Source organism: Geotrypetes seraphini, chromosome 3, assembly GCF_902459505.1.
Source record: "Geotrypetes seraphini chromosome 3, aGeoSer1.1, whole genome shotgun sequence".
Taxonomy (NCBI): domain Eukaryota; kingdom Metazoa; phylum Chordata; class Amphibia; order Gymnophiona; family Dermophiidae; genus Geotrypetes; species Geotrypetes seraphini.
In genome coordinates, this window is record NC_047086.1 from 135,604,499 (window position 1) to 135,620,911 (window position 16,413).

The 16,413-nt window shown below is 42.1% G+C and overlaps 1 protein-coding gene across 1 annotated transcript in view; it reads right to left on the bottom strand.

The window, feature by feature from the left end:
* Positions 1 to 4,163: 4,163 nt before the first annotated feature.
* The window catches only part of GAREM2 (GRB2 associated regulator of MAPK1 subtype 2), a 194,385-nt gene continuing 182,135 nt past the window's right edge, over positions 4,164 to 16,413 (bottom strand). Inside the window, exons 5-6 of the mRNA XM_033937572.1 lie at positions 9,524 to 9,693; positions 4,164 to 5,901 (exon numbers count right to left, since the gene is read on the bottom strand). Of these exons, the coding sequence (XP_033793463.1) occupies positions 4,899 to 5,901; positions 9,524 to 9,693 (1,173 nt within the window). The 3' untranslated portion in view covers positions 4,164 to 4,898. The remainder of the gene's footprint in view (positions 5,902 to 9,523; positions 9,694 to 16,413) is intronic.

Consider the following 16,413-nt stretch of genomic DNA (forward strand, 5'->3'; position numbering starts at 1 on the left):
TGGCCATATGCTCATACCTGGGAAGAATTCCATGTACCTGGTACAATGGCTCTATATTTACTTTGTAAATCCCTACAACATACCCTTCTTCCTTGAAAATATTGATCATATAACCCGACTCTGTTTTCTATCTTTGAACCAGTTCGTAATCCACAATACTTGAGAACCTGAATAAATCCATGTAAACCGTTCTGAGCTCCCCTGAGAAAGCGGTATAGAAAATTGAATAAATAAATAAATAGGTTCTTTATAGAACACTAGCTTAGCACAGTCACCCCAGCATCTAGATTTGAATGACCTATACAGAATTCCTTCTTATCTGTATTGCTAACCACAAAGTCAGAAAGGCAAGTTTTCAGTCCTGTCTGCGCATCACCACTAAACTGATAAGTGCTAGCTCAGCCCATGCATCACCTTAACACTATCCAGATAGTGACAGGGCGGTCATTAATGATTTTCAGCTGCTGAAGATGGTTGGATAACCCCTGGAAAGCAGCCAATTTCTACAACTAGGTTACCATATGGCTCCAGAAAAAGGAAGACGGATTGAGACATCCAGGTTTTACTTCCATTGCTTTCAGTGGAAGTAAAGCCCAGATATCTCAATCTGTCCTCCTTTTTCTGGAGCCACATGGTAACCCTATGACTACACCAAATATGCATACATTAGAGACAGTGCATTTAAATTTATCTTGTCCATATTAGAAGCCAGGATTAATTTGGTGTTGCTGATGGCTTGGAGTTCTGTGAGGAAAATTATTTTTGTATTTTTAAAATTTTGATATATGATACAGCAGGCAGAATAGAACACAGACACCCATGTGACCTGTCCCCCCCCCCCCTCCAGTGATGGGCTGTGCACAGCAGCTGTTTGTTTTGACATTTTGGTAGTTGAAAGTGCATCCTCCGTGTTGCTCTTCTCCCTCTTTCAGCTCAAGAAGAACCTTCAACCAGTGGCGTACCTAGCATATGTGACACCCGGAGCCCATCATATTTTGACACCCCCCCCAATCTGTATGAAAAACATGATTTTTAGTAACAATCCACACATCACATAAGAGTGTACCTAGGAAAAGGCAGCATCTTACATACTGCAGTGAGCAGTACATCAATACACCCATTGTAAAACTAAACAAGCCAGACTAGTACATCCTGCACAGTCAATCCTAACAGAAAACTGTGTCTTTTGAATACCCAGAACACCTTCACCTAGTATGGAACATGTAATCACAAACTTACCTTTTACAAAACTGTAGTATGGTTTTTCCATGGTTTTTCCAGCTCAGACTCATATAATTCTGAGCATCAGAGCTATTACCACCACGGCTGGCGCTTAAAACCATTCTACAGTTTTGTAAAAGGGGGGATAAAATAGAAACACGTAGACAAAGGTTAAATTGAACCACCATGAAACTGGACTCTGCATAAAATGCAACACCACAGAAACAGCGATGCATCTCCCTTAATGCAAAAAAATAAATAAATATAATTTTTTTTCTACCTTGTCTTCTCTGGTTTCTGCTTTCCTCATCTTCTTGTCACTCTCTTCCTTTCATCCACTGTCTACCCTCTCTCTGCCCCTTCTATATGGCATTTTCTCCTCTTCTATGCCCCTTCCAGAAACTGTATGCCTCCTCCTTCCATCTCTCCCTTCACACCCATTGCACTGGCATCCATCTTCTTACCTTCCCTCCTCCAATGGTCTGGCATCTCTCTCCTCTCCTCTTCTTCCCTTCCCTCTCCCATACCACCATGGTCTGGCATTTCACTCTCTCCTCACCCTTCCCCCTCACTTCCATCAGCATTTGCCCTTCTTTCCCTCCAACCCAATTCCATCCAGTATCCTTCCCCTTATGTCTCTCTCCCCTTTCCCTGCACACCAATTCCATCAGCATCTGCCCCCTTTCTTTCCCTCCACCATCCTTCCATACCACTCTAACCCCCTTTTTCTCCCTCCACCACCCTTCTATGCTCCTCTCTCCCTTTAAACCAGCAAGGTTCCGCAATGACTGCTTCTGCTTCTGCTCCGGAAGATATAAGTGACATTGGAGGGGATAGGCTGGCAGACTCAGGAAGTTGCGGCAAGGTCTCGCGATGACTGCGGCTGCCGGTCCACCCCCTCCGTCACTTATGTCTTCTGGAGCAGAGGCAGCAGAACCAGTCATTGCGGGACCTTCCTCCATTTCAGCGCAGCTGCCAACTCTGCTTCGGAACAAGAATGACAACAGCGCAGGAGGTTCCAGACTTGGCCGGCTGTGCACCCCCCTAGGTCTGCAACCCGGGGCGATCCGCACCCTCCCGCCCCGCCCTTGGTACGCCACTGCCTTCAACTGCCTACACAGCACTAGAGTTCAATCTGGAAGCCTGACCAACTGACTTCTAGTGATGAATCCTGACAAACTGCTAGGGTCAGGTGCTGCCATTTTGGAAAACAGCAGCAAGCAAAGAATGCTGACAAATGTTTTCTTGGAACCAGTGGAGGAGTATCCTAATGGTTAGTGCAGCGGCCCAAGAACCTAGGGAAGTAAGTTCAATTCCCACCGCAGCTCCTTGTGACTCTACACAAGTCACTTAACTTTCCAAAATATATGAACTGCTTTGATTGTAGCCACAGAAAGACAGTATATCAAGTCCCGTCCCTCACTGAACCATGAGGAATGGGATGCCACAGCATCAGAGGATCTCTAGTTAAGGCTTCTCTGTACTGATAACTTGGAGGAGGGGGTGGGGCTGAGGTTTCAGACCTGCTAAGCCACCAGAGAATATTACTAGAAGGGGAGAGGAGTCAGGGCATCAAGGCCAAAGTCATCTCAGGTTAAGTGCCTCACTGTGCTGCATTTTTATACTAACCATGAGCTACAAAAAAATAAAGCTACATATTTGGCACATCATTTAATGTCGAAAGTAATTACAGATTCGGCTTTTTGCATGTGGTTTGCATGCCTTCCCGGTGGCATTACATTTCAGTTTTAAAAAGTCTTGCTACAACAGGAATAAAGTTAGTGTGAAGTAAAATGCTACGCTAAAATGTAACAGTTCATTACATTAGCCCCTAAAATTGTAAACTCTTTGGAGGGAGTATCTTAATATCCTGAGTTGTTAATAATAATAATGTAAGCTAATGAGTGTTACTTGGAAAGGTTATTATTTGTTATTACTGTTATTATTACGGATAAATGTCCAGGCTATGGCCCGAGGTGCTTACTACCGCCCAGCCTCATTTGGAATTTCCCTGCTGTGGCATTATGCTGATCTCTTTCACTTTGTGGCCCAAATAAAATGGGGGTTCCTACCATTAGAAAAAGACAGTTTGTATACCAAGTCCTTCAAATGAAGGCAACAAAACTTTATGGAATGCTGTGCAGTCAGGAGCAGCACTGTTCCAATCGGAAGGTTTAGAAATGGCATAAAATGATCCTAGTTGTGTGCCGTAGCCAGGTCTTTCTACCTGGCCTATTGATTGAGTGCTATTAACCCTTTCAGGACCAAGGGACATATTTGTCCCATAACTTTAAAATCCTATAAATTTTGATTGGGATAGTCTACAGTTCTAAATTTGATATGTATGGATTCCATATGATACTGCCTTTATGTAAACAAACTGGTTCCGACATTCATTCATTAGCGTCGTTGCCAGATTGACGAGAAGATTCACTTGCCACACTGTCCATAAGCCAGAAGTGTGATTTTTTTTTTAAAAAAAATAATGATATTTCACAAAACAAATCAATTTTTTGGCATCTGCAAGCCCTTTTTACCATAAAAATGTCGTCAAAACCACAAAAATTGGCCTACGATCCTTATGGTCCTGAAAGGGTTAAACAGAATTTTTCAAGTAGGTTTGTTGTACAGTGCATTCTCCTCTGTGCTGCAATCAAGAGCTTTTATGTGGGGGTTTTTTTTTTAAATTTATAAGTAAATGAGTCTAACTGTACAGATTATGGGGTCTTTTACTAAGGCACGCTAACCGATTTAGCACGTGCTAACTGATTTACCATGCGCTAATCAATTTAGTGCACACTAAAGATTAGCGCGCGCTAAATCAGTTAGTGCATGGCATGCTAAATTGGTTAGAGCACCTTAGTAAAAGGACCCCTATATGCGTTGATAATGTGTGTATTATGGGCTCCTTTTACAAAGGTGTGAAGGCGGTAGCAGCTAGCGCACGTGGCATTTTAGCGCGCGCTATTCCGCGTGTTAGGGCCCTAACGCACCTTTGTAAAAGGAGCCCTATGTGTTTAGGCTTCAAAGGTTCTTTTAAATCCATTATGCAAAAAAATCAAGGGATGTATGTAGACTGACAAACTTCTGACAACCTCACAGCCTAAGAATCCCATGTTTTGTAACTTTTCACTCATTTTGCGTTATCTGTACATTGTCCATATCAGAAGTACTGTGCCAGTGATAGCCCTATTTATTTCAACACCTTGGTCTGGAAGCAGCCACTCTTACAATCATGTCCATTTAAACATTTAAATTTTGTTTTCTTTTGTTAGCAAATATTTTAAAAGAAGGAAAATACTTTTTTTTTTTTTTCAGGAAATAACATTAATTTCAGGTGGAATGTGTCAAGAATCAGAATGAAGAAAAAGAAAATGTACATGTCAAATAGCCCATTGGTGATAAATTATTCACCATAAAATAAATCCCTCTGCAGCGATGCTTTTTCCAGATCCCACTGGCACTGGGAAGGAAGCAGACATCTCCGAGCATTGCCACGCGTCAGGTATTAAAAACAGCGCAGATTGATTTAGTACTAAACTTTGAGTGCCACCAATGTTCCTAATGTCAGTTTATGTACATATATGATACGAAAAAGTGCCTGACAGTTCTGAGAACTAAGCAGCATAGTGACTTCTAGGGGGGGGAGGGGAGAACACCTGCAAGATGGAGACCTGTTAGATCTTAGGCCGCCAACCCTTGATAAACTGCATAATCTTTTTCACCTGCAGTTTAGTAAGCTTAAAATCATCCAAAAGAATCTCCTCAGTCAGCTGCACAAAGATACTGCCATCGATGCGCTCTCGAACGAAAAACGACACCACGTCTTCAGAGAGGCCAATGAATCGTAGGCACTTAGACACCTCTTCCACTGACAAGGTAGACAAGTCAGATGGGGGGTGCCACGGTGACCCATCCCCACTGGCTCTGGTCATGCCTGGGACGTGAGAAGCGTCCAGGCTGCTTCGTGAAGACACTGGAGGAACTTCAATGACTCCCTGTGTGAGGTAAACTCTTGTAACGCCTCCCTCAGCTCCCCTTAAAATGGTTGGAGAGAGGGGATCAGTGCTTCTAATTACAATGTTCTCCATCTCAAAGCCTTTTGGAGGTCTGGGTGGAGGGACAGGGCAGGATCCACCACTGCCTGCTTTGAATACAGTCTCTGGCATGCAGCTGCGGAACTCGGGGTTAAAGCGCAGTTCAGAGGTGACGGATACTGAGTCTGGAGATGTACTCTGACTGTTGCTCACATCAAATGGATCAAAGGATTCTGAGGCAGTAGAGGGGGATTTCTGGCGATCTATAGACTCAAGCCACTCTGTGGAGGATGAAGGGCTAGAAGAGTAGGCAGGATTGGAGAAAGGGTTCAGAGCCCCAAAGGGGGCAAACCGTTTTTGTGGGTGAGGTGGCTTCAGCCTAGGGCAGCTGTAGTAGGTTTTGATAGCAGAGTCCGCACTTAGTAGAGGTGTAGAGCGTCCACTGGCAACACTTGGGCCTGTATCAGCATAGGCCCAAGGATCAGACCAGGATGTCTGGGTAGGCTGAACAGTAGATGGCATGTTCCCAGTAAGTTGACGACTTGAAGAATCCCCAGCCTTGCAGTCTCCCCAGGTGCATGGATAGCAGTAGAGAGAATAAGAGTCCGGGGAAGGGGAGCAACTTCCACTACGAGTTCCTGATCTGCAAGAATGGAAAAGAAACAATGAAAAGAAGTGTAAGAGAAGTAGAGAGAGGATATGACTTTACTAATATCTCCCTCTATGGAGTGCAAGCTATTTAATCAGGAAAATAAATAGCTATTTATCCAACTAAGAGGACCTTTTACAAAGCAGAAGTAAGCACTAATGTGTGCTTACTGCAGCAAAAAATGTCATACCATGGGGAACTCTGAGGTGTCCCACGGAAATTTTGGGATGTGCATGTGCAAATCATATGCTAAAAATATATCTGGGGGGTGTCTGGGGGGCGGAAGGTGGGCGTGTTCTGTGCTAATTGGTTAGCACAACTACATTGCCACACGCTAACAGATTAGCATAGAGTTAGCTCATGAGCTCTTACTGCCTATAGAATGGATGGCTGTAATGCCTCACACACTAATCTGTTTAAATGGTCATGCGTTAATGTCAAAATTAGCACATGGATCCACAAAAGGTTAATCGACTGAGAGAAAGAAAAAAAACATCTAATTAAATGATTAAAATAAGAATAAGTTTTTAATTCAAGTATAAAATCAAAAAGTACTGAGTAGTGTAGTTGTAAATTTATAAAATAGTGGCAAATTAAGTCACGTTGATATATGAAGGTTTTGGATCAATGAAAGATACCCACGCCACATTTCCTTGTATGGATGATATTATTATGATCCTTGGAGTGGCAATTCTGAGATTCTTTCCTTCATTTCACTGAATTAAATCATTTAATCATTTAATTAGATGGTTTTTTTCTTTCTCTCAGTCGATTAACCTTTTGTGGATCTAAGTATTTGTGGTCAATTTTTCTTTTTTCATATTATTTTTGAAAATTAGCACATGGCCATTAATATTACAAATAATAAACCCACTCATACAAACTTATGGATCTTTGTGCTATGTAATACTCTACAACTGGATGCAGCACGGGTATTTTTCCCTCATGGTTCGAGTTTTTTTCCGTGATTGCTACCGGCTGTAAGAGGAGCCGATGATTAAAGTGTGTCAGCTTGTTAGCTGAGAATTGTGGGGCTCTGGCGTTGGACGCCGTGCCTTTGGCTCTGAGGCTCGTTTTCAATAGTATTTGTGATTGATGCTATGGGCTCTACACAACACAGTGTCTTGAAAGTTTGTCAGAGTGGGTTTATTATTTATAGTATTTATATTCACAAACTATACCTTGAAGGTTTTTGCAAGTACATTAATATTACAAAACAGGAAATTCTACAATTTTACATAAATGGTAAAAATGGCCTTAGCATTTGGAAAAGACCAATGTTAGGAAAAGGGAATGGAACTTGCATGCCACCTTTTTGTGGTTATACGTTCAAAGCAATTTACATATTTATAGGTACTTACTTCTACGTAGGGCAATGGAGAATTAAATGACTTGCCCAGGGCCACGGGGAACAACACTGGGATTTGATCCCACTCCTCACCTCCTTTGGACATGCTAAGTCCAGTTTTAACCATTCTGGTAAAATGATTTTGTTGAAAATTACCCTGTTCCATCAGTTTGCATATTGGAGCGATATTATCACAACTGAGAACCTACCGTATTTGAAATGTTCTAGAAGGTGCCTATTTTATGCTTAATTTTTTTTTAAGGTAAATTGAATCAAAATAGCTTGTTCTAACCACAAAATTCAATTACTTCAATGGATTTTGTAGTTAGGATATGCTATTTTGATTCAATTTGGCTTTCTTCTTTGCATGTTTTCTTTTAAAACTGTATTCAATATTATTTTTAAAAGGCAACACAGGCACCTATGTGCTTTTACAAAACATATTCATATACGGTAATGACCTCCAGTGGTGTACAAATGTTCTCACATGAATTTACACCTGCTCCAAAGAAGGCATACATTTGTGAATGTGCACCGTCTATGCGTCACAACTCAAACTGCGCCCCTGAGAACACTTGTACACAAATTAAATAAAAGTAGGCACAATCTTGCTCTGTGTCTACTTTTTAAGCAAATCTCCCCCCTTAGCCCCCCCTCCCCGATATTCAGCACTTTTTAAATGGCCAAGAATGGCTCCTGGTCAGTTAAATAGCATTTGGCTGGTTAACTGCTAATATTCAGTGGGAGATAGCAGTTTATTTCTGTTGAATATTTGTGGATAGCGGCTAGCCACGTGACTTAGCCAGCTAGTTACGAATATTCAAGCAATGGCCAGCTAAGTGTAGCGGCCAAATCAGGCCATGTAAAAAGCAGACCTATCTGGCTGCTATTAACTTAACCAGCCAGTGCTGAATATTGACTTAGCCAATTGACTCCCCTTTTTACGAAGCTGCGTTAGGCTTTTTTATTGCCGGCCACAACAGTAACAGCTCCGACACTCATAGAATTCCTATGAGCATCAGAGCTGTTATTGCCATGACTGGTGATAAAAAAAAAGCCTAACGTGGCTTCGTAAATGGGGGGTGGGGGGAGGGGGAGTAAGGACCAGCCAAAAAAATAACCCTTGATATTCAATGCCAGTCACTGGAAACTACCAGGTATTGAATATTCAGACTCATTGCCAACCGTCGGACTTAGCTAGGCTGCCTCCCAGTCTGAATATCAGCCCCATACAGAATAACATGCAAGGTTTAACAACTATTTTCCACTAACAAAATATGCTTTATGAGTGGAATTTTATACGGAGATGCTTCGCTTTAGAGAGCGGAAACTACATTGCAGTTATGGATTTCTACACCTACTCGAGCAGATCTAAATGTGCTGGATTATTAGCATATGTGCATAAACTAGCATATTTTATGATCTGCATGCATACTTGCAAACTGAAGTTCAAATGATGCTTCCTTGTTGTCTAGGTTAAGGAAATAAACTAATATGCTAAGTCTATCCCCTTTCATCTTCATCATATGCCCTCTCATTCCATAGCTTCCTTTCAATTGAAAGAAACTTGCCTCCTGTGCATTTATGTCACTAATGTATCATATCTTCTCTTTTCCTCATTTCTTCCAAAGTATACATATTGAAATTTTATGTCTGTCCCTATATGCTTTATGAGAAAGACCACTGACCATTTTAGTAGACACCCTCTGGACTGACTCCCTCCTGTTTGTTTTAAGATGCAGTCTCCAGAATTGTACACAGTACTCTAAGTGCCAAATTCTATAAACGGTATCTAGATTGTAGGCGGCAATAGGTGTCCTACCGCTGTCTAACCAGCCAATTGGGACGCACATTAAAAAAAAAAAAAAACAACCCTAAGGCAGGCCGCTTACACTGTAGGCGTCTGTTGGTGTTGAGGGAGTAGCATAGGGATGCTTAAACTCGCCCAAGGCTAGGCGTGGGTGTGATTTCGCCTGGAAGTGGCTTTAGGCAAGCTTAGGTGGCCCTAGGAATCTGAAATGTAGGCCAGCAAAATGCTGGTCTATATTTCAAATAGACGCCGTCGCTGTGCCAATTTGGACAAGGGAATCTCCCTGCCGCGATCAGTTTAGATCAGTTAGATCCCATACCAAGGCAACTCAGTTTATTTAGAAGTCAAAGACTAATTCTAAGTATACCACATCTTGAACTTTCCGTTCCAACTGAAAACAAACCAAAAATGTTTTCTTTGCATATCCTTAACACAAGGCTGAATACACTTTCACTCACACATCATTGAGCCCTGAAGAGTAGTAGGACAGGCTTGGGCTAGGTGAATGTGCAGCTGGAAGCTGGGCCTTTGGGAAGCGGGGTGGTACTGGAGGGCTTGCACTGGGAAGTGGTTTGCTCCCCCGTGGCGGAACAGGAGGTGCATTCAGCAGACGGCATTCTTCCTTCACCTGCAAAGCACAACAGAGATTCCGTAATAAAATGCAATCCCTTTTCACCACCTTATCACTGCCTTCACTCTTCTCCTGTTTTAAGGCTAAATACTCCAATTAGAGGTTGATTGTACTCTTTGTTTTTTTAACTCTGTTTTTATTAACTTTCAACACCTCAAGTCAACATTTTGAAAACACAATCTTCACTGTAATGAAACCCAAATCGAAAAGCTCCCTTTCCCTCAGGTAGAACAGTCCAGAATCAGTACCTCAACAACACTATCTTCCTCTAGCTAATAGGTTGGTGTGTGCTGCATCAGTGGATAGGGTGTATTTCTTTCTCCATTGCATAAATGGGTCCCAAATAAGGTCAAACTTCTTTAAGCAGCCCCTAAGAATATCAGCCAGTCTATTGAAGAAATAATGTTCCAGGGTCCAGAGAAGAGCGACCAAAATGGTTAAGGGGTTGGAAGAGTTGCCATACTGTGAGAGATTAGAGAAGCTGGGCCTATTCTCCCTTGAAAAGAGGAGACTGAGAGGAGACATGATCGAAACATTCAAGATAATGAAGGGAATAGACTTAGTAGATAAAGACAGGTTGTTCACCCTCTCCAAGGTAGAGAGAACGAGAGGGCACTCTCTAAAGTTAAAAGTGGATAGATTCCGTACAAACGTAAGGAAGTTCTTCTTCATCCAGAGAGTGGTGGAAAACTGGAACACTCTTCTGGAGGCTATTATAGGGGAAAACACTTTCCAGGGATTCAAGACAAGGTTGGCCAAGTTCCTGCTGAACCAAAATGAACGCAGGTAGGGCTGGTCTCGGTTAGGGCACTAGTCTTTGACCTGGGGGCCGCCGCATGAGCTCTTCAGACTGCACAGTTGCTTTTGATGGAGATTGAGTGAGTTGCCTACTGAGTGAAGGCAAGAGACACAAGTATGAAGCAGATCACCCCAAATGTAAGGCCTTGAAAGCAAATATCCTCCCCCCCCCCAACACAACCTTGGGGTCAGCAGAATGGAATGCCAGCTCCTGCCCATCTCAATACCTTGGGCTCTGCCCAAATGGTGCTCCAGGGTTATACACACTTTCAAAGCAAGTTATTGAGTAATTCCATGTCAGCTGGTCCAATTTCAAGGAGTGTCCCCAGTCGATATCTTTCACGGATACAAAATAGTGGCCGCTAACTCTGGACCTAGTTGAAATTATGCCCCAAAACTTTTGATATCCCCTGAAAAAATTGTCATCAATTTCTGTGCTACAGGGATGGATAAGGTGATATCTTAAACCCCATGGCCTATCGAGATTTAGCCTGGTCCTGGCCTGCGCCCACTTCATCATCAGAACTCTGTTTTGTCATCACCTGGTCTCAGATACCTGTCCCAAAGAGCTTAGCTAGTGCCCAGGACTTCTAAGAGCAGATCCAGAGTTACCCCTTTCATTTCTAGGTAGGAAACGGACAGGTTTTATAGATAAATTTTGCTTTTGAAGCCAGGAGGAAAGTGGCTTATCTCAGGTGGTATGCTACCAAGAAAGATAGCACAATTTATATAAATATATAAATGTGTGTATATAAAATATAGCTTTTTTTTTTGGGGGGGGGAGGGTCTTGGTAAATCTGAAGAACTACCAGCAGCTTCATAAACCCTTGTGTACTCCAGAGTGTTTTTTAAAATGTTGTTGTATGCTCCAGAACCTTCCACTCTGTCTCAACGTGATTGACACACGGCAGCCGCCACTTCCAGAATCAGCCCCATAAAGCATATATTTTACACATATGAGGTCATAGAAGTATGTACAGGAGTGTGACAATCTGCTCAGTTAAATCATTTTAAATATGTATCTACCCCTATGTTTAATGTCCAGTTTAGCAATCAGTACCCACAGCTTCAGTATGAATATTTCTGCATGAAAGGCCTGAAATTTGTGACCCATCAGCACATGAGCCTCAGCACATCAGCACATCAGCCTTAAGCTTCAAGGGAACCAGATTCTAGAAACCTAAAGTGAACTTTGATAATCTACTGCCCACCACAGCACACATTAGAGGGTATTAAAGGGAGCTTTGTTGAATCCCTTTCTATACTCTATGGCAGTAGTAAGGAGATAATGAGATTGGAACCACAATCAATGCAAAAGAGGTATAACTAAAATCTGCCTTTAGTGTGCATGTATTTTAGTGGTGGATTATTAAAACAGTTTACCGTGGTCTATTTCGAGTTTTCTAGCAGTCTCCGATACTGCCATGCAAATGTAGTACAACGAGGTCATTAATATTAAAATGAGCACTTCGAGTGATTCCCTAACCTCGCTGTGTCACATTTGTGGCTAAAATTTACCGACAGATCTGAGCTATTGTTGCCTTACTTTCTGATCAGTGCCTGAGCGCTGATTAGCTCAGGCACTGACAGGAAAGTAAAGCTCGACAGCTCAGACCTTTCAGAAAATTTTGCCGCAGTCAAGCAAACCCCCCCCCCCAACACCACCCTCCCCTCGGCAGCGGGAGAGATGCCCACTCCCTCATGTCGGCAAAGCAACGCCACCCTGACACCATGGAAGTGGGAGAGATGGCTTGGTGGAGGGATGCCTATTTCTTACAGCCAGCAGGCCAGCCTCTTCACAATGGTGGGCCTTCTCCTCCCCGGTGCATTCTGGGCTGCACCGGTGAGGGGTCTAAGGTTCTGATTGGCCCATTCACCTAAGGCCTCTCTCATAGTCAGGAAGGAATTTTGCTGCAAGTTTAGCTACAGATGTCCAGTGGTATTCAGCATTCCCCTGCATAACTATGTACAAAGAGAAGTTAGGCAGGAAGAAGATTGGATTTAATGGATCTTTCATAATTATTTCAAAAGTAATAATCACTAGTGCTGCCTGATTTTTCAATTCAAATCAATTGACTTCGGTGAATCGATTCATTGTCTGAGAAAATTGGACTCACTGATTCAGCGACCAACACCCCCCACACACATCCCAGTGAGACCTGACATACCTCCAAGGGCTCCTTAAGCAGCAGCAGTGGTCTGAATGGGCTGCTTTGCGGCCTGCCCCACTGGGGCCTTCCCTCTTCCTCATCACTGATGATGTCATCAGTGATTCGGCAGAGGGAAGCCCTAATGGGGCAGGCTGCGAAGCAGCATTCAGAGCGTCACTGCTGCTACTGCTTTAGGAGACCTCGGAGGTATGTCAGGTATCATGGTGGGAGGGTTGGTGGTGTGCTGCTGTACTGGGGGATGGGAGGGAGGGATGGAAAACTACTAGACAGATTGATGGGAGGGTAAGAGGGATAGAAAGCTGTTACACAGGGTGAGAGGGGAGGAAAGCTGCTGCTAAGGAGGATGGGAAGGGAGAAAAGATGCTGCACATGCGGGGAGAAAAGAGAGAGAAAGAATTGTTGGGGTGGAGGAGAGGAAGGGAGAGAAGAGGTAGAAAGGGGTGAGAGGGAGAAATCTTGTATAAGGTGGAGGGGAGGGATACATGCATAGAGAAGAGAGATGAAGAAATGTTGGGACGTAGGATGGAGGGCAGGGAGAGATGGTGCATGGGGAGAGAGAAAGAAATGTTGCACATGATAATGGAGGGGAAGAAAGGAGAGATGCAGGGAGGGGAATAGAGAGGTTTGACCCAGGGCACAAGGCAGGGGGAAAGAGAGAGAGAGATGGTAGACAGTGGGAAAGGGATGTTAGATAGGGCAGTGGAAGGTAGGAATAAAAATAATTTTATTTTTTATATTGTAATTACAATATGTCAGATTTGAAATGTATATCTTGCCAGAGTTCGTGTTAGACAGGGAGCATGAGCTAGGATCTAACAGAGAGGAAAATAATTTTTGTTTATTTTGTTTACAGTACAGCACTGGCATGAGGTTGGAGAGGACAAAGGGGGATGGGGTGGGTGGAAAGACTACAAAATAAACCCTCAGAACATTTTGGAAAAAAAAAAAGCCCAATTGGGTGGGAAAAGTGAATTTAAAAAAATCAATTCAATAGGGTGAATCGAATCAAATTGAAAATTATTTTCGCTGAATCGGGCAGCACTAATTATCACACCTATCACATTCAAAGCAAATTCAACTGAACTGAAAAAAAAAGTGAAAGTGAGAAAAAGATGAAGGGAAAAGTAAATAAAATTGGAGGAAGAAAGAAAATAAAAAAGCATGAAAGAGAAGGAAGGGAAAACATTCAGTGAACACAAAAAGAAGACAATAGCATACTAGTGATAGGAAGAAAATAAAAAACAGATAGAATAAGGATTTAAAGAATTAGAGCATAAAGGGGACAAGGGAAGATTCAATTGGAGAAAAAAAAGTTAAAAGGCGTATGATTCTCCATATAAATTAAAAAGAGAGCAGCTAAAAAATAGAGGGGGATGGTAAGACAAAAAACTCTACTATGTTATCTATATTATGGAAGCTCTGTAGTTTGACAAATTACAGCTCTGGCTGACTCCTTTGTACTTGAGTCATACAAAGCTATAATTCCCTGTACAGAAAATGTACATTGATATTGTTTCATGAAATCTACCTAACTCTCTTCCTGTCAGCTCCAAGCAGCCCTGCCCTCCCACCCCTGTAACGGAACCATTGAAAAAAAATGAAGTCTCTTGCCTTCCTGCTCTAATTCACAAGCCTGGTACATGTTTGCATTTTGTGGGCCTACCAAAGTGTTTCAAATTCAAACCTTTCTACCCAGATGCAATATTTTTTTTATCTATATATATAAAATCGGAGGTATGTATGTGTGTATGTATGTATGTGTGTATGTGCCGCGATCACGCAAAACCGGCTTGACCGATTTGAACGAAACTTGGTATGCTGATCCCTCACTACCTGGGATGATATGTTCTGGGGGTCTCGCGGCCCACCTGCACACGTGGGCGGAGCTACAAACAGAAAATCAGATTTCACCCATTCATGTCAATGGAAAAAATGTAAAAAGCTGCCATTCTCACAGTAATTCAAAAACGGCTTGACCGATTTGAACGAAACTTGGTATGCAGATCCCTCACTACCTGGGGTGATATGTTCTGGGGGTCTCGCGGCCCACCTGCACACGTGGGCGGAGCTACAAACAGAAAATCAGATTTCACCCATTCATGTCAATGGAAAAAATGTAAAAAGCTGCCATTCTCACAGTAATTCAAAAACGGCTTGACCGATTTGAACGAAACTTGGTATGCAGATCCCTCACTACCTGGGGTGATATGTTCTGGGGGTCTCGCGGCCCACCTGCACACGTGGGCGGAGCTACAAACAGAAAATCAGATTTCACCCATTCATGTCAATGGAAAAAATGTAAAAAGCTGCCATTCTCACAGTAATTCAAAAACGGCTTGACCGATTTGAACAAAACTTGGTATGCAGATCCCTCACTACCTGGGGTGATATGTTCTGGGGGTCTCGCGGCCCACCTGCACATGTGGGCGGAGCTACATACTGAAAATCAGATTTCACCCATTCATGTCAATGGAAAAAATGTAAACAGCTGCCATTCTCACAGTAATTCCAACTATAAAACACTTTCTATGACACTATAACCACTAGGGACATCTTTTCTATTCTACCACGGACACCATACATATAGAGTTTGTATGTTCTAACTGTGTTTGTAACTGTTTCCTTCATGCACCCCAGTTCATAATGTTTACATTACATGAGTACTCACATATCCTGAACTAGGAACACAGGTTCCATTCTGAACCGGGAACAAACTGCATGGAGTTTCTTTTCAACCTGAGTTTCCACATATTGAGTTGTTTAAATCAATACTGAAACTTTTGGATGCCACTTATTCCAACAGATCTTCCTTTTCAGTTTAAGAGATTGCAAATTCCAGTGAGACTTGCATTCTCTATCACAATCAACAAATCACAGGGACAGACTATTACATACTGTGGAGTGGATTTAAGATCCCCCTGTTTTTCCCATGGACAACTCTATGTTGCTTGATCAAGGGTGGGTTCACCCAAGAATTTATATGTTCTTGCTCCTGGAGGTGAAACTAAAAATGTTGTTTATAATCAAGTTTTGTGTTAGTTGTATTGTATTCATTTTGTCAAATATTTCACATTATAATTTGATTATTGTACTTTTTATAAAGCTGTAAAAAAATAATTTCATTCACCACTATAAAGTATCTTTATTTCAATCCATTTACTGTGTTATTGCTATAATTAAATACCCGTGCAACGCCGGGGCATCAGCTAGTTATTTATAAAGTGATACCTTGGAATTCTAACTTAATCCGTTCCAGAACCCCGTTCGAGTTCCAAGACAATTTTTCCCATTTAAAATAATAGAAACTGGATTAATCTGTTCCTGGGTCCCACGAACTCAAATTTTAACAGTAAATACACTGGATTTTAAGGTAAAATATTAACAAATAATAATAATAATAATAATAATACAGTACAGTATTTTACTCATAACACTACACAAAGGCAAAAATCACATGAGATGCTTTCACTACAGCTTCCGACAATGAACTGAACGACGTATGGGTGGCCCAAGCGCTGGGGAAACATATGCACAAAACACACGAACAACGTGCAGGGTATTTGGATTCCAAAGCAGCGTTCGGATTCCGAGGCAAAATATGCTTGAATTTTTTGTTTGGATTCCAAGTTGTTCGAGTACTGGGGGGCATTCGGATTCCAAGGTATCACTGTATCCTGTTTAAACCTAAACAAATTCATAACATAAAAATCATACAAACTTATAACATAAAACAATCCTTATAACACTT